A 23,334-nucleotide genomic window follows, 5' to 3' on the forward strand; every position below is an offset into this window, starting at 1 on the left:
GAGGAGACTATTAAACATCTTCTATGCGAGTGTAAAGCGCTATATAGAAAAAGAATCGCAACCTTCGATCAACGGGTTTCTTGACGACGCATCGGAGGTTGCACAGATAAAACTTCTGGTACTAATGAACTTTATCCGAAGCACACGGCGGTTCAGAGAGGAGCCAATAGAGTGAGGATACTTTGGTGTTAATAGTATCACAATGGGTCTCCTAAATGCCTAGAAGCCAAGATATATTGTTCAAATTATTAAAACTACTTTAAAAATTACTTAAATTAATGTAAGTATGAAGAAGAATATTAAAATCTATTAATAAAATTGAGTGTCCAGCAGTAATTAGGCAATGTTGTTAGCTACCATGAGCTTAAGGCGTTATGACAAAGTTACAAAATACCCCTCTGCCGCTGGACCACAATGTATTTACTGTGACATCATAATGCTTTACGCCATCTACGACTTGGCTTGCACAGATGTGTATATTAACAGATTTTGTTACATCGCAACACTACACTAACAACAATTTGTCGCAATTTAACACATCATAGCCGCGACGTGTAGCATAACGACGGCGCCTTAAGTGTTTCGCTATGTGACCATACATACATACATATATACTGCATACGTTTATGGATCCAGCGAATACGAAAATAAAAAGAATGGAATTAATTTCAAGCGATTTCCTTCCGGCAAACGGCGTCGTGATGAACACATCAAAAGTGACAGCAGGCCAGCAGCTATGGACTGTAATGCAACTGTTGCACAACATTGTAAAACCGAAATACACATACATACACACAATTGTAGATATGTACACGTGAGAATGCATAGCACTACGTGAAGCCATCTACTCCATTTACACACGAAGATCAACAACGCTTGAGGGGTGGACATTACTTGCTGAATTGCGAAGGAACATCTTAGCGATATTTGCGGCCAAGTGTATGACGAGTAACCTTACCCAATTGCTGTTATAGCATTTTTTCAGACTTATCAGTTTTATGACGCAATTTCAGCAAGTGAGTGACAAAGTGACACTTTTGTTCCAAACATTTTGAGGTCATCACCTAAAGTGTCCAGACGACAGTCGGGTCTACGTAACCGGAACGAAATCGGAAGTTTTTCGGCTAAGGACTGTCAACTCGTCAGCATTTCACAAAATCACTTGAAAGACAGACGGCTGTAGCTAAATCGACTCAGCTCGACACCCTGATAATTTATATACTCCTATATATTGTACTTTATAGGGTCTTTCCCCGTACAATGTGTAAAAACTTGTTTTGAAAAGTGGTGGGCAAGCTTCTTAGTATAGCAATTATTACCATATCGACAACATCTTTTTAATTTTGAAACAGGATTCGATCGCCGAAATGACAGGCCGAATAAATTCCTATCCATAGAATCAATTGTTGTGGACAAAAATTTTCGTTCCAATAACCACAACATCTTACTTTCGAAACATCCTTCTTCACCAAAGAGTGTCATGTCTTAATCTGTGGACCTATGGCTACTCTTTTCAATGACGGACTTGACAAACAGATAATACCTTTTGAAGCTACCAAAATCCTCTTTATGCAAATCTTCAAACCCTTAGTTAAAGGCCATTACCAATTACTTTCTAGCTTCTATATTGAAAGTGAATTCATAAAATATGGATCTTACGCAGCACATATGGAACAGAAGCAATGCAAAAAGTGACTTTTCAGAAGAACCAACAACTTCACCAACTACCTACTTACCTGTAGGGGATGCTCTCGAGAAAAGGCAGCCATTTACTACATACATAAATACATTTCGGTCGGCTTTGTGAAAAGTAATCCCAACACAGTTGCACTTTAAATATTGTCAGAAGTTTCAACTTCAACCAAAGATGACACATATTATAGAAATCAAAAAGTTTGATATTTTTATTGGTGTGGCATATATGTAACTGTTTCACACGAACCCGTGGGTGCCTAGAACTGTCTTGGAGACATTCATTAGAGATTAAGCCAGAGCCAGAGAGAATACACTGAATCCGTTTCCACGACAGTCGGGTCTACGTAACCGGAACGGACCCGGATTTATTCCGGCCAAGGACTAGTCAACTCGGCAGAATTCTGCCGCTACAACAACAACAACAGAATACATTGAATCTGTGGATCGTAAACTTCTTCTTCTTCGGGATCATTTGACAGCTTTTTGACACTTTTGTAACTAGTCTGATATTAACAGACCTGCAATCCAGCTATCGGTTAAATCACCGGTTAATTACACAACAGCGCTGCCAGAGATTTCTGTTTCTATGTTTTTCTTAAGGCTGAATTAAAAATTCTAACCGAAACTCTGGTGTACGTGTGATCGTTCATCCCTTTCTTACGCAGAAGCCTTATGAGTTGCACGGTATGTATGTATGTCAATGTATTGGAGTTTCGGTAACCGTGACTTGCTGGGAAGTCGGGACGAAAAACAATTGGAACAAAATCATTTTCCAAATAGTTTTTAGACATACGGTACGAGCCACCACTGGTAACAAGAACGTTTGTCGCCAATAAGAACTTAATATTTATATATTACATAAATATGTATATATAATTGCTATGTCATATTTTAATCGATATCAAGGAATTTCGAAAACCTGTTTCATGAGTCGAACATTCCCAACTTGCATCTGCCCTTTTCTTTGAATTCTGATCGAATCAAATTAAAACAAGAGAAAACGTTATCTTCGGCTGCGCCGAAGCTATAATACCGTTCACAGGTGCATTTCTTTTAGTAACTACTATATGTATGACTACATTTGAAAACGTGACTTGCCAACGGTTTGCATCCAACGGAAAGCATTTTGCCAGTTCTTTCTAGCCAGGTTCTTTGCTATAAACAATCTTCTATTCGAATTAAAGTTAGTTATTGAGGTAAATAGATCTTTCAGACATTTACATAAATTTTAATTTTTTAAGCTGATTGATTAAAACATTAAATTAATGGAAAACAAAACAAATTATAATATTTATAGAAATAGAAAATATATAACATGTAATAATATTTATTATTCTATAATACTTTTTTATATGATATATAAATTACAATAATTACATCTATGACTTACACTTTATATTATAATACAAACTTAAATTTAATAATATTAAATCTAACATATATCTATATATATAATATATCTATTTTCTAAAGCTTAAAAATATTCCGCCATGGTCACTATATGGTGTTTCATATGTGATACATGAGGTCATTGCAGAATCCATGTTTGTCCATACCCAATCTATTGCTGTTTCCTGTTTTGTTGTGGCGACCTTAGCCAATGAAGATTGAAATCCTAACTGTTGCAATCGAGCCTCCAAATCATCAGTTGCTGTTAGGCGACATATGTTAAAGTCACCAAGGACTACTGACGGTCCATTATACTGTTCAGTTATCTGACGGATATTATTTTCCACTTGGTTTCTAAATTCCGGAAGTCTATAGCGGGGGTTCCTGTACACAAGTGATATGGAAACTGCTGAATTGTTTACGTTTAACAGTTGGTAAACGTTTGTTGAACCGGTATCGTTTCTTGAAAATGATCCTTCTGATAGACCTGGGCACCTATCTTGCTTGTAGTATATTATAAGGCCGTTGGCAGGGCGTCGTCGGGATGATCTTGTTTCTCCATCAAGGCGTGCAATAACACTGTAGCCTTCTATTGGGAATTCTTCTTGAGGTAAGGCCCATGTCTCGGCAAAGCACAGAATATCAGCAGAACAAATCAGCTTGTCTGATCTGATATCTTCAATATGCTTGTTTAGGCTCCTTACATTTTCATAATAAATATCTAGACGTTGTTCCGATTTTTCAGTCAAAAATCTGTAGCATGTCGTCAAAGCTCCTTCTGTCTTCAACCTATTAAGTTGAGTTTTAATTGGATCCTGCGGTCCAAATGGGTTCGGGGGAGAAAATGTCCCGATTATATGCCAATGGATTGTGCACTTGTGGCTCTGCTACATCCTACATATAAAGCTGATCTGCTTACTCTACCCTCTAGATGAACAGCAACTTGTGTGTATGTTCCACCTTGACTTTTATGTATCGTGATGGCTTCAGCTGGAATGACCGGAAACTGTCTGCGTTCTATGGTTATTTGCTCATTTCTCTTGTATTGGAATGATCGGACCACGCTCATGATTGGTGTCCAATCTGCATTGCGACTGTGAGGCTGCTTGGAACGTGCAAAGCTTCCAACTCTTGATTCTGCGAATTTTATCTATAGTCGCACCACTGAACTTTCAGATCTATGTGATTCGGAATCAACCTGCACTAGTTCCCCCGTAGCACCATTGACGAGACCATCACTTATGCTTATGTTGACTGTCACCATATATTTGATCGAAGTCTTGAGCTGCAATGTATAAAGCATTCCTTGTGTTTCCGATAGCTTAAAAGACTTCACAGCTTCTAAAATGTTTACCCTGCTGCGTTCTGTTAGGGAACTTGACTTAATTGTATCCTTCGCAGTCGAAATGAACTCCTCGGTCATCGTGTTCGCCAGTTTAGTTAAATTAAAGTCATTTGCTCTAGCATTTGAATAAAATAGATTGATGGCTTCGTTCGGTATCTCATTAGAGGTCATATTTCCCTCTGACATGTTATTTAAAGCGATAGCAAATGCTTGATCTTCACGCTGGCGCATTATTTCAGTGAGCTCAAAGTACCGAAATTGATCCCAAAGCGGTATTCCTGTAATTGTACTGTAATGATCATTCCTATTCGGCGCAAATATCCATCGATCTCCTACTGGCGGCAGCTGCTTTAAGTCACCAAACACGATAATTGGTATGCCTCCAAAGTAAGCGGTGCTCCTGAAAATTTGCTTTAGCCTGCAATCTAAATATGCAAACATCTTTGCTCCAACCATTGAAATTTCGTCAATTATAATAAGCCTAATATCTATGAGATTGGCATGAATTGTGTTTAATGTGTTATTATTTAGTAGCCGAAGATCGCCGGAAGACTGGTTGACGGGGAGTGAAAAAACCGAATGAAGGGTTAGGCCCCCTATTCCAAATGCTGCTTTGCCAGTGGGTGCGCAGAGTAACACCTTGGCTGTTTCGGGGTTGGTTCCTGGTACACTATTATCTCGCAATGTCAACGATTGATATATAGTTGTTATAAGCCGACTCTTGCCCACTCCAGAACCGCCTCCGACATATTCGAAGAAGATTTCCCTTTTACTGACATTGTGCATTACATGAGCAAAATATTCCCTCTGTTTGCTGTTAAGTGACTGCACCATTGCCAGTAAATGGTCTTCTAATATTAGAGGTGGGAGTTTAATTAATCGAACCGCCTCTTCCTCTTCCTCTGTATTGTTGTGCTCTTGAAAAACATTAATGTCTCCTGTTTGCTCTGGAACGGCTAGAGCTCTAAATTCGGGATCTAAAAGTTGTGAGGCAGCTCGATCATCAGCTGTTTCTTCCGCTGTGACATGAAGGTTTTCCAAAATCCGTTCTAGTTCGTTCGATGAAAATTTGTCATATTTGAGCTTATTCAGCTCAATTTGCTCCTTGTGTGAATTGCAAATACTCTCGACGTCATTATTTAATAAGTCTGTTTCTTCATTTCTCCATGGGTGAAACATCATTTCTCTGAAGAAATCGGCTCTTGAACTTTCAACGCTAAAACGTTTCAACACAGAATAAGGGCTTGCTTCCTTTTCCTTAGAAATCCTGATCCATCCTTTAATGCCACTAGAAGTGCAGCTGTCGTGTCATCCTCGTTCTCTACTTTGTTGTATTCTTCGTTATTATCAGAAACATTTCTGCTTGTTTTGCAAAATCTGAACCATGCTGCAAAATCTGCTAAGCATAGTTCTTCCAATTGATCGGGCCTTTGAGAGTAGTGCTCCAGCACACTCGGCACATATATGTCCGTAGAGTCCTCCTGTAAAGCATTCAATTCAAGTCGGGGCTTTATCATCCTTACTCGGTTGTTTGGATGTGATGTATTTATAAATATTTCCCTATTACTGGCTTCTGATAGATGCAGTCCCAAAATATTATAAGCTGCTTCTTGAGCCGATATTTCCGATCCATTTACAAATTTGTTTCCGATGTGCTGCAGTTTTCTTTTAATGGAGAAATTCCCTGCATTTATTTCCTCCATGGCTTGTCTCAATAATGTTGATACTCCTCTATTGGATTTATTTATATAATTAATGATATAGCTGCAGCAAGCGTATGCGTCCAGAATGAATTGAATGTCCATATTTGCTCTATGCAATTTAAGGATATTTTTATTATAGGCATTTTTCTGTTTAGAAAATGTGTGGCCTTTTTACAGATGAGCGAAGAGCAAGCTTGTATCCTTCATAGTCAGTGTTGATTCGCTCATCCGCCAAAAAATTTTCGAAGCAGTTCAACCGTATTATTTCTTCCTCTGGGAGATCCGTTAGAGTTAATAGTTCCTGTATTTTTTGGAATTGAGCTTTGTGTTGCTCAATACCTTCCTCATTCTCCAGAGGGAAAAGTATTTCTGTCCGTGGCATCGGCGGATATGGCATGTTGAATCGGCACACTTGTTTTCCATGTAGGTCTCTTAGGCAAGCTCGACCATGTCTGTGTTTTTGATACTGAATGAATTCCAGTAAGTCCAAATCATCCCTATCGGTTGTGATGTGTCGATCGATGAATGTTTCAACATCATTTGTGTTGGTGATTCCATCACTTTCCAATTGTGGTGCGTTACTTAGCCAGTACATGCCATGACAATGTGGTGATCCCCTATGCTGGAATTCAATTCTGTAGTAGTAACGGACTACTAAATTCTCTCCAAATAGCCCGTTTTGTAATAATTTTAGCATTTGGCGGAATCGATTGTCGAAATACCTGGAACATGTAACTGGATCTGTCCTAATCAGTCTCGCCTTTTCAGAGCTTGATAGAGCAGTAGCTTTCTCTTCCGAAATGTCTACTTTATCCACCAGTTTCTTCAATATGACTAACAACTCAGGCCATTTTGTTTCTGCAGCAGACATTGTGATAAAAAATGTTGGCAAACCAAACTGGCGGATCATGGCTAAAACTTTCTTCTTTTCAGCCTCCCAATGTGCAGGTGAGGATCGAAGTCCTTTGAGTACATGATAGCCTTCATCATGCTGGATAAGGTTGCTGACAAAATTTTCATCCCTCAAATTGCATTTTTAATGCGCTCCAACTCGTAGAACTTATAAATATACAGGAGCACGTCCACGCGCACACAACGCCGATCATAGCGTCGAATTTCAGAACGTACAATTTTACTATAAGTTGTTGTAGTTGTCCTCTTTTTTCGGCAGTAAATCGTTGGATACGACAATTCCTGAGCATCGTCGTCGGTTGTAACGTCTCTTGGGCATCTACCTTGTCCTGGTGCCATTGCAACCCGTTCAATGGATCGATTTTCAACGGGTTCATAGTCCATTAAAGTCTCCTGACCACCTGGATTTAAATCCTCGTCCATTTCAAGCGGTACATTTTCCTGACGGGCATTAAGAAGGTCTCTTACTTCTGCCTCATCTGCAGGATCCGCAATAAATGGCACAGTTTCCTCGTTTCCAGCATTTGCCAGCCAATCACTTGACATTTGGATATTATGCTTGACGTAGAGGTCTGTACCCAGCAGATAGTTTAGTGCCTCCAATATTTTTGCTGGTCGCACTGTCTCCGTCATAAAATTTTGTTCATATTCCAATCGACGTTTCAAGTGCACTTGAATAATATGGCTGTTATCAAATCTTCGTGGAAGCATGGTGACTGTCTCTACAACTGAAATTGGGATATTCACCACTGCTCCACGAATAGCACATTGTCGTTCATATCCTAAGGAGATGATGCGCATAAATGGGATCCTCGGTGATATCAGTCTTTCTTCTAGACACGTTAAATCCTGAAGGCATTCCGGAATATCAGGAAACTCCAATTCTTCCGATAGGCAGATATTTGGTATCTTGCTCTTCCTAACAATACGATAGCATGTGTTGCAAAAGTTGTACTTTTGGTTCGAAGACGGCAATTTTCATGACAGATAAAACACTTTTCTAGCATCTTCTGAGCGCGCAAATTTTGTTGAAGTCTGACATTTTTCTAGTTTTTTCACTTGATGAGGGAACCAAGTGCCACCGCAACAGACGCATATTTCAGTGGGTCCTTTCTTTATCAACAATGCGTACATATCAAAGATATTGGCAGCTCGACGTTGACGTTCTTGTTCTTCTAACTGTGCATCAGGAGAAAGTTCACGACGTCTTCTTATATTCCTCCTGGTTTGCCTCTGGCTTTCTAACTGACGATTTGCGGGATTCGATCTATGCAATTGTACTCTTTCCAACGTTGATTCTTGCTCGTTTGCTAGTTGTTGCCTGGTTTGCTGGCGGGTCAGTCTTCTTTGAGAAGAATTTAAAATTTGCTCACGACGTCTTCTTATTGGATCTTCTCGACGACTTCTCCTCAATGCTGCATCTCGTTGCCTCTCTTCTTCTCTTATTATTGCATTCTGGCGCCGTACAGAACGTTCCATTGTGTCGCGCTCCTGCTCCGCTGCTCTATATTCCGGATCCAAGCGCCTGTTTGAATGACCCATTGTGTTGCGCTCCTGCTCCGCTGCTCTATATTCCGGATTGGTTCTCCTATTTAAATGTTCCGCGGTGTTGCGTTCCTGCTCTTCAGTTCTATATTCCGGATCCAAGCGCCTAACCGAATGTCCTATTGTGTCGCGCTCCTGCTCCGCTGCTCTATATTCTGGATTCAAACGTTTATTTGAATGACCTACTGTATTACGCTGCTGCTCTTCAGCTCTGTGAAGTAGATTCTGTCGTCTAGTGGAACGTGCAGAACTATCACGAGTTCTCTCCTCATTGCGGTACTCCAAATTTGAGCTGCGTAATTCTGCAATATAATCAGCGTTCCTTTGTCTATTATTTTCCAAATTTTGACTATATTGTCGTCGGCTTCGATTCAGAGCATTGCGACGTCTTTGTTCCTGCGATTGCCTAGATACTCTTGGCATTTTCAAAAATTATTAAAAAATATACAAATAAAAAATATACTAAAATATTAATAAATTAAGTAATAATAATATAATTAAAAGAATCCGTATTATTTAAAAAAAGGATTTTTTCGTTGATTTTGAAAGTTATTTGCGTTGTTGAAAGTTTAAGCTGCTCGTGTAAACTGAAGTGATCCGATGCGTTGGGTCCTATTTATTGAATGTTTTAGAGCCCGACTTCACATCTGTAAACTCTTTTGCCCTTCTTGGTATCATCAAGCAACTTTCGTAGGAATACTAATGTGTTAATTACAGAAAGTGCATTGTAGAGGTTTTTTTTTAACCAGGGTATACTTTCTACCTAACTTGCAAACTATGTTTACTTCCTACCTACTCTTTTACCTAGGTTTTGTTTTGTACCTACCCATCAGTTAATTAGGGTTTTAAAAGTGAATAATTATCTTTAGATAGTTCTCTATTATTATTAATAAATAATAATATATCTTGAATAATTAGGGATTTATTTATTTTATGGGTAATTAAATAATATTTTTGCTCCTTACTCTTATGTATCTATTCTTAACACATTTTTCAACTTATTGTCCCAATTAGCTACATGTCACACCTTACTTTTGGCACAAGCAAAACAGTTTTTGGCAGATATATTTTTATTGAAAGCTCAAATTGGACAGTATAAATAATTAATTAATCTGATTTGTTTATAATATATTATTTGTAAAGTGGTTAAATCTGACAGCTGTATGCTATAGTGGTCCGATCTTAACAATTCGTTCGAAGATTGAAGTCACATCTTAAGCACTAATCCATACTAAAAACTTCCATACAAAAATTTATTTTGATCGGTCAGTTTCTATGGTAAATGTTTAATATAGTGGTCTGATATGAACAATTCGTTCGAAAATTGTAGCGATATCTTGGACAATCATCATCCATGCCATATTTCGTGAAGATAACTTGTCATAAACAATTTTTTTCATATAAGAACTTTATTTAGATTGTCAGTTTGTATGGCAGCTATATGCCATTGAGAGAAATCAATGCCGGATTTCGTGAAGATGTTTTATCTAATGAACAATTTTTCCATGCAAGAACTTGATTCCGATCGTTCCGTTTATATGGCAGCTATATGCTATAGTAATCCGATGTGAAAAATTTCTTTGGAGATTGCATTACTTCTTCTAGCAAAAACTCATGCCAAATATTGTGAACATACCTCGTCAAATGAAAAAGTTTTCCATGCAAGCACTTGATTCCGATCGTTCAGTTTGTATGGCAGATATATGCTATAGTGATCCGATCTGAACAATTTCTTCGGAGATTGCATTACTTCTTCTAGCAAAAACCCATGCCGAATTTCGTGAACATACCTCGTCAAATGAAAAAGTTTTCCATACAAACACTTGAATCCGATTGTTCAGTTTACATGGCAGCTATATGCTATAGTGATCCGATATCGGCGGTTCCGACAAATGAGCAGCTTCTTTGTGAGAAAAGGACAGCTGCAAAATTTCAGATCGATATCTCAAAAACTGAGGGACTAGTTCGCGTATATACAGACGGACGGACAGACGGACGGACAGACAGACAGACATGGCTAAATCAACTCAGCTCGTCACGGTGATCATTTATATATATACTTTATATGGTCTCCGACGTTTCCTTCTGGGTGTTACAAACTTCGTGGCAAAATTAATATACCCTGTTCAGGGTATAAATATACCGTGGTAAAGATAACGAATGCATAAAAGCAACAAACGAGACCTAAAACGATTAGAGTCATTGCATGACAAGGATTTTGAAATAAATATGAACCGTTGTTGTTGTAGCGGAAGAATTCTACCAAATTGACAGTACTTGGCCGGATAAAAATCCGGGTCCGTAGACCCGACTGTTGTGAGAACGGTATTAACAGTCTTCGTAATTGGTTCATCCTTCCCAACTTCTTTTAATATATACCCATTTCGTTTTTAACCTGGAAAATGTTCATACATAGATATATATGAATGTGTATGTAAACATATATTATTTTTTTTAATGTATTCGAAGGTTAATTATTTAATTAACTTATAAAAAAATAAATTGATCCATTTAATCTTGACTAATCTTATTACTACATAATCGGTTTATGCCCTCCTTGCTGCTCGTCGTTCATAATAACGTTGCACGGCCGCCTCATAAACTTCGCCAACAGTACGTTTCTTCCATATTGCCCTCTTATCTATTTTGACCTTGGGTTTTACTTCGACTAAATCACAGGTTTCGCTTGATACTATTGGAGCATTCAGCTCGGTTTTTGAATCAATCTCTTCGGTTTTTTCGTCAGGTTTTTCTTTCTTTAATGCATCCAAATTTAAAGCGGTTGTGGTTGCGCTAATGTGCGCTGCTAATCCTATGGGCTTCTCAACCATTTTATCTCCTACATATTCTTTAGATGCCTCTTCACCATCAGATGATGAATCAATGCTAAAATCCGAATCTGCATCTATATTATTTGGTAAATGCACCTTTTTAGTTTCGTTTTCTGCATTTTCGCCATCATTCTCCTCCATCTCATCGGAAGCACGACGCTTGCGGTAGGTTCGTTGCTGTGGGATTTTGCCAGACTTTATTGGTTTAAATGCTATATCATCTTCATCGCCTGCAGACGTAACAACGGGTATGTCCGGTTTCTTAACCTCTTTTGCTGAACCTGTTTTCTGTTCAAATAAATGCCGATAAAATCCATCTAAATCCTTTTGCTTTGTCACATCACCGATTGCTTCTAGGTACTCATCACGCTTTTCTTGCTCCTGCAATTTTCTCATTTCTTCTAACTTCTTTCGATAAGTAGAGGTTACAAAACTTTCTTTGTCTTTGAATTCCTCACCCTCCTGTTCACGTTCTTTTTGGACTTGCCTCTCCACCCTTAGCTCGTTTTCCAACTTACGACGTTCAGCGAACTCCATTAAGCGACCAATATATTTGGGCTTCTTCGGTTCTTTGCTTTTAACTTCTAGTTCTTGTTCTCGCTTATTTTCCATTTCGTCATAAAGTTCATCATACTGAAAAACTGTAGGGTCTTCGTTTAGTGCCTTCTCCTGCATAGTACGTGCAATTCGTCGTTCCATCAAACTAGGTCCTTGTACTATACTTGTGCGGGGCTTAAACTGTGGTCTGCTTTCGTCATCCGAGGAGCTTTCATCAAATATAGATGGTTTAGATATTGGCCGAGCAGCTGTGGTCGGCTCATCTTGTTTCCTTTGTTGTCCAGGGATAATGAGACCATATCTGCAAATATTCAAAGGAATTAAATGCACAATACTTAATTTATTTCCCACTTACTGCTTTGACATTTTGCAAATACCGTCAATTACAACCATGGATACTTTTTAGCATTCACCTAGAGATGGTACAGAGGATGATATTATCGATATCTTGAAATATCGTAAACATCAAATACAGGTATATTGTTACCGAATTGTACTTTTTGTACATTTTATGGGCAAATGCATAAAAAATCTAAGACAGACATCTAAAAATAAGTCCTCTCTTGGTGAGCTTTCAACCTCGTTGAACCAGAGAGTGTAAAATATAGAGAAGGTGCAAATTGAATTCTGTATGATACTCGATTGAACGGCTAGGAGGGTTGAAAAACACCGAGTAGGAAATCTACTACTTTCTAATGTATTCGCTACTATTTAGCAGAAAACTTTTAACAACGTTCTCTGGCAGAAATACGTATCTATCAACATAAAGAGAAGAATGAAATATTTTGAAAAAAATATACAAATGCCACTTCACATATATGTATGTGATTATTTTTTGTAATATATAATAAATAATTTTCATGATGAAAAATTGATAAAATTTGATTTGAACCTTATACAAGTAAGTTTTTTATTGAACAATATATAGCCTTTTTATTACACTTTTTATTATATATAAACACGACGACTAAATTGATTTAAATATACAGACGAATTCAAGTGTATTTAATGTCAAATCCTAAAACGAGTTCACAGTGTGAAGAAAATCATCTCCTCATCAAAGAAGGCAGCTCTGCAACAGGCTACCACAACCGCAGCTCAAAGTGCGGCATATCTATGTAGATATATACATATACATACGTATTTATGTAATATTTAGAATAGTTTCCAGTACTGTTTCACTTTGTCATCATGTGGTAAATATAAAGACTGTGGGCGTTCAAAAGCTAAAGCATACTGTTTGCTCTTTTTGCCGATCTCCTGATCAAAAATCTAAAATAAATAAAGCAATTAAGGACATTATCATTATGATATGCAAATTCTTTCAAAATTTACTTACATCATCTTCTTTCAATTCTAGTACAGAAGACAAGTCCCACTCAGTAGTTGGTAAAGGTTGGGATATAAAACGTGCCGCATTTGCCACTGCTGGGATTGCATGCCTCTGTAATGATACCACTTCCCATAATGAACTATCTAACGCATTTGACTTTGTTGGATCACGTTCCTCCATGATGAAGGGGTCGCGCGAAACTAATAACATAAAACAATATGTAAACACAATCGAAAATTTTAAACAAATTTTTCATACCTTCAATGACGGCCTGAGCGCAAATGAGCCGTTTTAAGCCAGGATGACGTAATATCAAATTGCCAATAAAATGTAAAATAATAATAGAGTCTTGTGGCGGTGCGATTAGACTTAATCGTGCCAAGCGTTTAACAAATGAGGCTACTAAATTTTCTGGCAAATGTGTTGAGCTTAAGAAAATGTCCGCCAGATAAAAAAGACGTGCCTTAAATTTGGTATGGAAAATTTCTGGTTCAAACATAGAATACAGCTTTTCATAAATATTTGGATATGTAATATTATGCTTCTGTATCAGAGTGAAAATGCCTTGCAATGCAAGTAAGCTAACGGGACCACCTAAAATATAAGAGTGATGCTAATTTATATTATGGGAAAACAGAATAATCATGTTTTTTCATACCGCAATCAAGTGAGTCCATGAGAAAATCTGTTAACAGTATAGGTTTTTCCAAGTGTGGCAAAACTCGCTCCAACAATATGATAAGCATTTGTCTATGCACAGGCTCCTGTACACCGTCGGTCCACTGCATTAGGCACATCCATACCTTGTTAATACATTTTTTTATTGGCGCGTAGTCAAAACATTCAGGTTGTGAGGATTCTTCGCTAGATTGAGTTATGCACAATAGCTTTTTTTGATCATGCAGGTCTTTGGTCACAGGCAAAACATTAATAAGTTCCAAATAGTTACATGCAAAAACGTCATTAGCAAAAGCAGCCCGTGTAGCTAGTTGTTGCATCAATTTCCAACTGTAGAACACCACATCCAAATATTCGGAATACTCTTTGAAGCGCTCTAGCAGAGTGCTTTGTGATTTCGTTGCAGATACTAACTTCTGTAGAATACTACGTAGACGTTGCTTAGGAAATTTACAAGGTTCATCCGACTTATCTAAGGGATGTTTGCCTTCTGCTGCCAATAACTTCATGCTAGATACCAAGGCTTGTGCCGCTTCTGCTTGTTTTTCACTTTCAATGGAGCTAAGTATTAAACTCATTGCTTCCTCGTAACGTTGTCGCAGCCATTCGCGGTATTTGGTCTCTGCATTTTCGTCTGCATGTACAAAATATAATTAAATGTGTTTGTAATATATATGTACTAAAGTATGTATGTATATACATGATTACCTTTAGGTTTCAGAGGCACACCCGCTATACACATTTCTCGCCGCTTTAACAATTCAACGAATACAACTTCCAAGGTCAACAAAGCGGCAGTAATAGATTGATTTTCTTTAACGCAATGCTGGACACAAATGCATTTTAATTAATACGAAAAAATCCAAAATAATACTTATGTACAAATGTATATTGTAGTTGAACGTCAACTATGACATATAAAGTGCATAAAATTACACATACCTCAAAATGTCCAATGATATCCAAAAGATTGTTAGCATTACGTCGTGAATTAAGGAAATCGTTAGCCTTTGCACGCAGCTCCTTGGATATTTGGCTACGTATAGCTCCAGGATTTGCAACAGTTGCGGCTGAACCCACAGCCGTGGCCATTTTACGCAAGTAAGCCTCAGCAAATAAAGTAGATTTATATTTGTGTAATTTAGTTATTCCCAATATGCGAATTTTATCAAATAGTAATTTTAATGTAATAATCTGTACAACAAAATTTGATTAGTAAACGTGAGGAAAAAAGTAATAATCATTGGCAAGGTGTAGTGCAACAACAATTTCATAAAAATGTGTTACCAATCTTTTAAGGTTTTATTTTTCTTCTTAAAAATATTACGTTTTGTCTAAACATGTAAAGTTTTTTATACATAATTATGAATATTTATGTTAGCGATACATTATTTTATATTTATCTTGATGTAATAACAAGTTTTATATAATAATTCAGTTTTAATTTATCTTTTTATTAGTTGGCAACTACAAATTGTGATCAACACGTTTTACCGTGTACTGAGTGAAGAAAGCAACAATCACAATATAGAGGTAAACAAACGAGGAGAAAATCTGGAAGAGTAATGAACGGTGTTACGGATTTCAAGCCGGTTCCAACTCGTGCAGCTTTAGCACTACAACAAAAGAAACAGCCCAATAAATTTCAGGCTACAGTATTTGAAGATCCTGATAAATCAAACGATGATGTACAGGAATACAACAAGATGTCAGGAAGCGGTGTCTCCAAAAGATGTAACACTAAAGATGTAGCAGAAGAGTTCGATATTAAGAAAGCACGCAACGAGGTTCTTCGGTTTGCCATGAATAATCAACGCGTTGCCAAAAACAAAAAAAAAATGGAAATGTTCCAGCTCATGAAGATGGGAGGAAAGGCACCAAAGAAACCATACAAAAATTACAAGGACCTTTTGGATGAACGCAAGCGTTTAAAGATCATACGTGAGGAAAGAAAGAAATTTCATCAGTTAGGCAAAACTCAGACTGGTGCGGCATCTGTTAAATGTCGAAGTAAAACCAAGTTGGAGAAGCAACAAAAGAAACGTGCACCTGTAACAGCAATAGACCAAAATTATGGAGTTGCAAAGCCAAAACTGAAGAAAAATAAATAAATTGAATACATTATTGTACATATCTATAATTTTATCAAAGATAATACATATATTTTAACAATAATAATAATTCAATTATAACATCGATTTAATATATCCGATAAAAAAAATCGATTGAATATTTGAATCACTGTGTACATTCTGACATTTATCAGCTGTGATTACGTGATTCGCACGGGCAAAGTGAAATTGTTTTCAAATTCGCAAAAATTAATAGTAAATATTTAATATGTTCCACCGATCCCGTTCATTGTGTAGCATTGTACGTCGAGGCTATAACCAGGCGGCACAGGATATGGCTGGAGTAAAACCTCCGAAGGGACCAGGAGGTAGTGATGGTGTTAATCCCAATGTGCCAGGACTGAGCAGCAACATCGTCAAACTAGCATCCGGTCCACTCGGTCCCGGTGCTTCTCAGAATGGTGAATATAAAGTCCCGGAATATTATTCATTCAACCGCTTCAGTTACGCCGAAGCAGAAGTGGAAATAGCAAAATATCGACTGCCCCAACCTTCCGCACATCGAAAGTAATCAGCAAATAAATATGAATAGAACAATGTGAGAATAATAACTAACATTAATTATCAAAATAAATAATTCAACAACTATAGCAAGTTATTATATTTATTTTGCAGATTAGTACAAACTATTTTAATATTAATTACAGTTAAACAATCATTTCTAATTCGCGAGCATAAAAAATAGCTTGTTCTGCCAACTCAACGGATGGTAATACTTCTTTGGGCTTGGCAGTTTTTTCCACAAAGTTGTAAATACCATCAGGCCCCAAATTCCAATTCCGTTTTTGGCCAAAAGTTTTGACCTCCTCAAGAGAATTGAGATTCAGTCGTTTCGCTGCTTCTTTAGCAGATATTTTTTCATACGATTTTTCTATACAAGCCCCGATTTCATCACGTACGGTGTTAAGAAGAATATCCATGAAGTGGTTATATATTTCCGAAGGTGCTGAACTCTATAAGAAATATGGAATACATTATATATAAATTGTGAAGCAACCTTAACAGATTTTTTATTATTGTTGTTCGATTACCTTTGCTTGAAAAATTTTATTATAGCGTCCTTCCATTATGTACTGTTCCAATGCTAATATAGGACGAATATATTTGTTATTTTGGATAGTGTCGGCTGATAAAAGCTCCAATTCTGTGTGAAATTCGGAAACTCGATTTACAGACAACAAATAAAGCAGATTTATTCCCAATAATTTGTACATATTTTCGGACTCTCCTATCTTTTGCCTAAAATTGTATAAAATATTATTATTTTTTAATAAAGCGGTAAGTACTTATGATTTATACATACTTGTAATCATAATAATAGCATTTTAGTTGGGACATGTATCTTTCGTAGGCCGGTATGTCCTTGTTTGCGACGCTGTATTCAACTGCAATTTCGAGAACATCACGAGCTAGGACCATTTCATTTTTGCTTGTTTTCGTACCGCCAGTGGGCAAGAAAGCTAATTTGGTTAGCTCAACCTATATTATTCATAAAAACAAAGTAGATGAATTTGCAAAATGTACCAGGGGCTTTGTGAGATTATATGAAATACAAAATACCTTTAACACATCCAATAACTGACCACATTTCTTTAGATTTTGAGGTTTTTTGGACCACTCGGTTTTTAGTTCTTTATATAAAGTCTCAATACCACTCAAATTTACCATTTTAAAGCTTTTTTTCGTATATGAGAATGATAACTTTTCAGAATGATACGCTAAAAATCAGTCAATTGTCTTTTTATCCCCCTCTTTGTTCTGTCATATATGACAGTGTCGAATTTTCATCCCATGCTTTGAGTTGACATACGCGTCTCCAAAATCTAGTACGTTACTTCATTTAGACAACTAATTGTATTTACAACGAGTTTGATACGCTCGTACATACCGATTTAGCATAGTGGGGATTATCAGCTGGCTGTTAGATTCATATAGAACTAGCTTTGTTCATTCTGTTAAACAATTTATCACCTACATATGAACTTAAAATTTTCATCGTAAAAATTAGATGGCCGCCATTTTCTACAAATGCAACTCTCCAACTTTTTTTGCAAAGAAAACGGGTTTTCTCTTTCGCTCTTACGTAATGCGGGCAAGTAAATGTCAAAAAGGCGCCATTTTTACAGTTCAATGTTATCTCGTTGTGTCTTTTTCACACACGCCAAGTTCGTAAAGTGAAATTAGTGTTGTGAAAATATCGTTGAGACTGCGTTTCTTCACATCGAAATGTCATAAAGCGTTGTTGGTTAACTAATTCAACCAATTTAAGTAGAAATATATAATAATTGTAGTTGTGCACATACGTTTCAGCAAAACATATTATAAATGAATGAGATATAATTGAGTCAAAAATCGCAGAAATTTACGCTACATCTTAGCGCGGTAGGGTATTGTGTTCGTTGATTTAGAGTGTGCAGTAATAGTCTACATTTTCTCCTATTGGAACATTGTGTTTTCAGTAATTAATAATTAGGTCTTCGCTTTATGTTAATGGAAAGTGGCCATAATTGTTTTTCGCATTTGATATATATATCTGGACAATTGAAAGCTAAGAATAAAAGTAAGCATGCAATAAATGCAAATATTTGATGAGATGTGCTACTAGATGTTCTTTCAAACACGCCACGAAGTACAGTAGGGCGAATTGCAAAATGTAAACGGTGGAATTTTACTGATGGCCTTAAATAATTTCTGGCGAAAGGAATTTTAGACTTGGAAAGAATTTACTTATGTTCCCAAAAATATTTGGGTATGGCTTTACATTAGTTTTTGCGTGATTCGCGCCAATATTTGACAATCGGTGGAAAGGTTTAAAGAGTTGCCACACGGCCCTATCGCCCTATCATTAAGGGATGAATCGCACAGTCTATGATAAAAATAACTTATTTTTGTATATTTTTAAATAAACAATAGACATATAGTAGCACATATATTTCATTAATAGAAAACAAATAATTTGTTAATCATTCAAAATACATTCAATTCAATTGTTTGCTTCTCAGAAAACTACATGTGAAATAAGGATGCGCGTTGGTAAAAAAGCTAACGTCGTAGAGGCGAAGAAAACGCGTTCTTGTGTCGTTCGGTTGGAAAAAGTTTCATCACCCCCAATAAAATTAACTAGAAGTAGTGGTGTAAGCCCACGTGGAAACGCTCAACAACACTCTGACGAAAAAAAATTCAAAGGACCACTTAAGAAGCGACCTATTGCAGAAGAAAGAAGCTCATCGAGTTCACCAAGTGTTTCTATACCAAATTTAACACAAAATTTAGGGAAAGCCAAAGAAATGAGAGACAAATTTAAAACTCCTTTGAAGGGTCATAAGACAACAACACCCAAACCCGTTGTTCCCGAACTTCCTCCACCTACAATAGCAGCGGGTCGTTCAAGGAGAGCAATAAAACCAAATCCGAAATATGCGAGTGAGGATATGGTTACACCAAAGATCATTAGAAATGTGTCAGCGCTTGCAGGAACATCAGTAAAAAGGCCAACAATAATTCCAGAGAAGCAACGGAAAAGGTCTACAAGTAGTTCGGATGACTTTTTCAATAAAGATTCTAGCGACGAATTGGGTGCCAACGATTTCGATGATGAAGTAGATAAGTTGTACAAAGAAATAGAAAAAGAAAGTGATTCCGATTTCTCAGACGAACCTAAAGTTGTCGAAACACCTGTAAAAAAGCGTGGACGACCTCGAAAAAATATACAACCAACCCCGACAAGTACTCCTGCAACTCCTCGGTCCACGCCTGCGTCTGTATATAAATCACAGTCATCACAACTTCAATTATTACGAAAGACATATGCAGCAAGTGTAAATAGGTCAATTGAAGCTTCGGTTGGGATTAAACGTAAGCACAATGAATCTATGACTGGAGGTAGTAGTAGTGATAACGATAATGAATCGGCAGGTATTGCTCGAAAACGTATATTGCTAACAAAATCGTTAATGGTTCGCGACAGTAAAACTTCGAGTTCCAATGACATTAGCATGATAGTAAGGAAGGGCAATCAAACACTAAATGGAAACAAAATTGTTAAAATTAAAAGTGATGCATTAGAAAATGAACAATCCAAACGCAATTCAACAATTATAGAAAAACGAACACTTATTGATGGTGATAATGTACCAATTAAATTGCAACAAAGTAAATATCTACAGACTATGCGTAATATCAATAATAGTACTGCATCAACACCATCAACAACACGTACTTTAATAACGTCAACTAACAAGACACAAAATGCAAGAATAATGGCGGTGGAAAAGCGGCGCAGCGCTTCGCCCGCTACTCCAAAAATTACAAAATCGCCTAAGGAGGAGAAAACTGAAGAAAGCAGTGAAAACAAACTGACGGATTCACCTCCTTCGAATAATGATGATTTCGAAACTATGCCAACTTTTACAATTGTCAACATCAACGATATAATTAACAAGAAAGGTGATGTGCTAATATCAAAGGCTGGGAAACCACAAAAACCCGAAGAAAGTATAAATCAAGAGCACGAGGCACCGGAACCAGTTAAAGTAAACGAATATAAACCTGGTCCTGGACGTCGTAAAGGTTTGCTTTCCGAAAAAGCCAGCGATCCAAATCGTTCGAAAAGTCCGTTGAACGTAACAAAAAAACCAACGCAGAAAATTCTCAATCATACACTACTTAAAAGAACATCGTCGGCGAATACTTCCGGGATACGCAATAAAACGCATTCAAATACTTCATCAGATAGACCAGCTCCTCGTATACTCAATTCTATGGTAGCGAAGAAAACTCAACCGGTTAAGCCGATGATAGCGAATTTCGAAGATTCGGCAGACGACGAAACTTACCACTACCCACTTTCTCTTGATGGTGAAGAGGAAGATGATGATGAAGAGGAAGATGCAAATGAGACTGCGGACCCAGATGAAGATTTCGATGATCCAGATGAATCCTTCGAGGTTGGTAAAAATAAACTTCCTGCCAGCACACCGTACCAACAAAAGAAAACTGCGCCTTCGTTGAAGGAAAACTCACAAACAGCCCTGAATCGGCAACCAGCTAAAAATATTGTTCAACGTAAAATCACACCAGAAAAAGTTGTGATCTCTCGCCAAGGTGATAAGATAATTAAGAAAATTACTTGTTTTGAAACATGGTATGTCATCATACCTGAAGAAGTGACGCCGAAAGTTGCGAGAAATATACTTGATATACCCCTTATTAAACTGGCCAACGTAGCTGCTCAGATCAACCTACCATCAGAGGATTGGAAAAGTAAGGTGACGTTACACGAATTGTCACCATCAATGGTAGCGAAAACAAACATGATAACATATACTGGCGATCTAAAAGAGTACAATATCTCGGAAAGCGATCGTGGTCGATATCAGCCTTCGTGCGTAATGTTTCGACGCTCAGTTAATGATCGTACGAAATCGCGGCTTCCTTACGATAGAGCTGTCATATTCAAAAACAAAACATTCTTTACAAACATCGAGGGCAAAAACGTCAAAATGGTTGGAGCACCCAGCACAATCAATACCCAGAAAGATGTCGAAATATTGCTTCAAATTGTGGATACTTTAACACTGCAAAGCCCGCTCGTTGAGCCGACAAATACAATGCAATAGGCAATATTGCCAAACGATTAATGGCACAAACAAAAATTCATTACAACCATTTTACGTATGCCCACGACCACATTATAATTACTTTAGTTCGATATAAATACTTTTCTAAATTTAAGTTATAAACCAAAATAGCTTAAATTGCAAAACTCGATAAGAGTTTTCAAATTGATTAATCGAAAAATTGTAATTGAATTACTTAGGCATGTATGGTAATATTAAACAATCACTTGAGTGCACAGATTTTATTTATATCGTTGCAAAATTATTGTACATTGTAATTCTTAAGCAGATATCAGAATAACATTTAATTGCATACATACGGTTAAACTTCCAATATAGAGTTCACAATTTTGCAAACATAATGCAAAAAAAATGCAAATAATTTTGTAACGGTATATGTATATTATATAGCATATGAATTTGTGTATGTATAAACTATAACTTGCTAGGATTATAGTTAAGTCGGGGTCCATATTTATAAAAAACTTATGAAAAAGTTTTACAAGTTCGTTGAACTTTTTAATTACAAAAACACTAGTGCGTAGGTGTTGAAAATCAAATACTTCACAATGAACTTGACTTATTTTATTTAAAAAGTTTTTTTTTTTTTGCCAAGAAGGGAGAAATTAAAATATAACGCTATATGCATAAATATGTGTAGCTATTACATATATTAAATATAACATATATAAAGTCTTTCAGAATTAGTGAAAAGAAAAGAAAAAAAGAAACCATCTCACATTTGTTAACATAATTATGGTTATTTTTAGTTACGTAACGTTTAAGTATTTTATTATAGCCATTAATAGCCAACTTAAATCTAATTTATAAATTTCTACACGAAAAAATCAAGCGGTTGGTACAATAAACCAATTTTTTATGTTTATATAAAAGTTTTACTTTGATGCCTATAACTCGCTTGGCAGAGAGAGAGAGAGGTGAAGTATGAAGTGTTTGTTTTTTTAACTACTGCTGAACTTTAAATTCATTAACAACGCGAATTTTTCGAAAAGGCCATAACTATTGCACAATATTTGTTTAAATTGAAAATATCAATTTTACAAATTTTAGGTATATGTATCAAAATCGGTATATCTGAAGTGATTAGCGAGCCCTTAAAGGACCAGTAAAATTTTGTGTTTCTTTAATCTATTAAATACCCATCATATGTAATTGCTTTACTTTGCTAATAAAGAATATCTGAGTAAAAATCACTGTTTTTCTTTAACATTTACGAAGTGGCAACGCTTTGTTCTGTTTTCATCGGGATGGTAACGCCAAAGGAGTGCGTTCGGCGACAGAGTGGTATATATATTTGGAATTTGAATCAAATATCGGTTTTATATACATCTGTAGGTGGGATGAATCCATTACAGGGACTTGAACTTCTTAGTAGAGATTTTATAGGACTTATTATGTAGTCCTACAATACTAGTGTTATACTTTTGATGGGAGCTTTGATCTTTTAAGAATTTTATTAGCACAATACGATTATAATATTGCTTATTTTTCCAAAATTGCGTACATGTCTTAATTATTATTTAATTTCAATTTGTTATAATTTGCTAAAAAAATAGGAAAAAGTGATTTGAATA

The 23,334-nt window shown here is 36.6% G+C and overlaps 6 protein-coding genes across 7 annotated transcripts; 3 read left to right on the top strand and 3 right to left on the bottom strand.

The window, feature by feature from the left end:
- Positions 1–11,010: 11,010 nt before the first annotated feature.
- On the bottom strand, positions 11,011–12,438 carry LOC106619287 (nuclear speckle splicing regulatory protein 1). Its single transcript, XM_014237322.3, has 2 exons — positions 12,334–12,438; positions 11,011–12,279 (listed from the first exon to the last, which is right to left on the bottom strand). The coding sequence occupies exons 1-2, from the start codon at positions 12,369–12,371 to the stop codon at positions 11,136–11,138; spliced, it is 1,182 nt and encodes a 393-aa protein (XP_014092797.2). The 5' UTR covers positions 12,372–12,438; the 3' UTR covers positions 11,011–11,135.
- Positions 12,439–12,858: 420 nt separating this feature from the next.
- On the bottom strand, positions 12,859–15,081 carry LOC106619290 (nucleolar complex protein 4 homolog A). The gene is made up of 6 exons (XM_014237326.3): positions 14,932–15,081; positions 14,698–14,815; positions 13,970–14,623; positions 13,570–13,905; positions 13,318–13,511; positions 12,859–13,250 (listed from the first exon to the last, which is right to left on the bottom strand). The coding sequence occupies exons 1-6, from the start codon at positions 15,079–15,081 to the stop codon at positions 13,134–13,136; spliced, it is 1,569 nt and encodes a 522-aa protein (XP_014092801.1). The 3' UTR covers positions 12,859–13,133.
- Positions 14,914–16,175, top strand: LOC106619292 (NADH:ubiquinone oxidoreductase subunit V3). Its single transcript, XM_014237328.3, has 2 exons — positions 14,914–15,090; positions 15,450–16,175. The coding sequence occupies exon 2, from the start codon at positions 15,555–15,557 to the stop codon at positions 16,098–16,100; it is 546 nt and encodes a 181-aa protein (XP_014092803.3). The 5' UTR covers positions 14,914–15,090; positions 15,450–15,554; the 3' UTR covers positions 16,101–16,175.
- On the top strand, positions 16,176–16,711 carry NdufV3 (NADH:ubiquinone oxidoreductase subunit V3). Its single transcript, XM_070110361.1, has one exon. It carries the CDS (start codon positions 16,330–16,332, stop codon positions 16,630–16,632), a length of 303 nt encoding a protein of 100 aa, XP_069966462.1. The 5' UTR covers positions 16,176–16,329; the 3' UTR covers positions 16,633–16,711.
- Positions 16,708–17,877, bottom strand: LOC106619291 (regulatory particle non-ATPase 12). Its single transcript, XM_014237327.3, has 4 exons — positions 17,682–17,877; positions 17,425–17,600; positions 17,153–17,360; positions 16,708–17,074 (listed from the first exon to the last, which is right to left on the bottom strand). The coding sequence occupies exons 1-4, from the start codon at positions 17,787–17,789 to the stop codon at positions 16,769–16,771; spliced, it is 798 nt and encodes a 265-aa protein (XP_014092802.2). The 5' UTR covers positions 17,790–17,877; the 3' UTR covers positions 16,708–16,768.
- An 87-nt stretch (positions 17,878–17,964) lies between these two features.
- LOC106619289 (micronuclear linker histone polyprotein) lies at positions 17,965–22,950 on the top strand. 2 transcript variants are annotated; one of them, XM_036371730.2, is made up of 3 exons: positions 17,965–18,503; positions 18,581–18,681; positions 19,124–22,950. In XM_036371730.2, exon 3 carries the CDS (start codon positions 19,145–19,147, stop codon positions 21,737–21,739), a length of 2,595 nt encoding a protein of 864 aa, XP_036227623.2. In that variant the 5' UTR covers positions 17,965–18,503; positions 18,581–18,681; positions 19,124–19,144; the 3' UTR covers positions 21,740–22,950. The 2 variants fall into 2 exon arrangements, with proteins under 2 accessions (XP_036227623.2, XP_014092800.2); XM_014237325.3 differs by lacking the exon at positions 18,581–18,681.
- Positions 22,951–23,334: the final 384 nt, after the last annotated feature.

Source organism: Bactrocera oleae, chromosome 5 (assembly GCF_042242935.1).
Source record: "Bactrocera oleae isolate idBacOlea1 chromosome 5, idBacOlea1, whole genome shotgun sequence".
NCBI classification, from domain to species: Eukaryota; Metazoa; Arthropoda; class Insecta; order Diptera; family Tephritidae; genus Bactrocera; species Bactrocera oleae.

Excerpts from the sequence above, each read along its gene's own strand:
- LOC106619287 (XM_014237322.3), bottom strand. The coding sequence starts at position 12,371 with ATGGTTGTAATTGACGGTATTTGCAAAATGTCAAAGCA. Across the intron at positions 12,280-12,333 it reads ATTTGCAAAATGTCAAAGCA|ATATGGTCTCATTATCCCTG; the intron begins GTAAGTGGGAAA and ends GAATATTTGCAG.
- LOC106619290 (XM_014237326.3), bottom strand. The coding sequence starts at position 15,081 with ATGGCCACGGCTGTGGGTTCAGCCGCAACTGTTGCAAATCCTGGAGCT. Across the intron at positions 14,624-14,697 it reads TGTGCCTCTGAAACCTAAAG|ACGAAAATGCAGAGACCAAA; the intron begins GTAATCATGTAT and ends TTGTACATGCAG. Across the intron at positions 13,512-13,569 it reads CGCTCAGGCCGTCATTGAAG|TTTCGCGCGACCCCTTCATC; the intron begins GTATGAAAAATT and ends TTATGTTATTAG.
- LOC106619292 (XM_014237328.3), top strand. The coding sequence starts at position 15,555 with ATGAACGGTGTTACGGATTTCAAGCCGGTTCCAACTCGTGCAGCTTTA.
- NdufV3 (XM_070110361.1), top strand. The coding sequence starts at position 16,330 with ATGTTCCACCGATCCCGTTCATTGTGTAGCATTGTACGTCGAGGCTAT.
- LOC106619291 (XM_014237327.3), bottom strand. The coding sequence starts at position 17,789 with ATGGTAAATTTGAGTGGTATTGAGACTTTATATAAAGAACTAAAAACC. Across the intron at positions 17,601-17,681 it reads AGTTATTGGATGTGTTAAAG|GTTGAGCTAACCAAATTAGC; the intron begins GTATTTTGTATT and ends TGAATAATATAG. Across the intron at positions 17,361-17,424 it reads TGCTATTATTATGATTACAA|GCAAAAGATAGGAGAGTCCG; the intron begins GTATGTATAAAT and ends ATACAATTTTAG.
- LOC106619289 (XM_036371730.2), top strand. The coding sequence starts at position 19,145 with ATGCGCGTTGGTAAAAAAGCTAACGTCGTAGAGGCGAAGAAAACGCGT.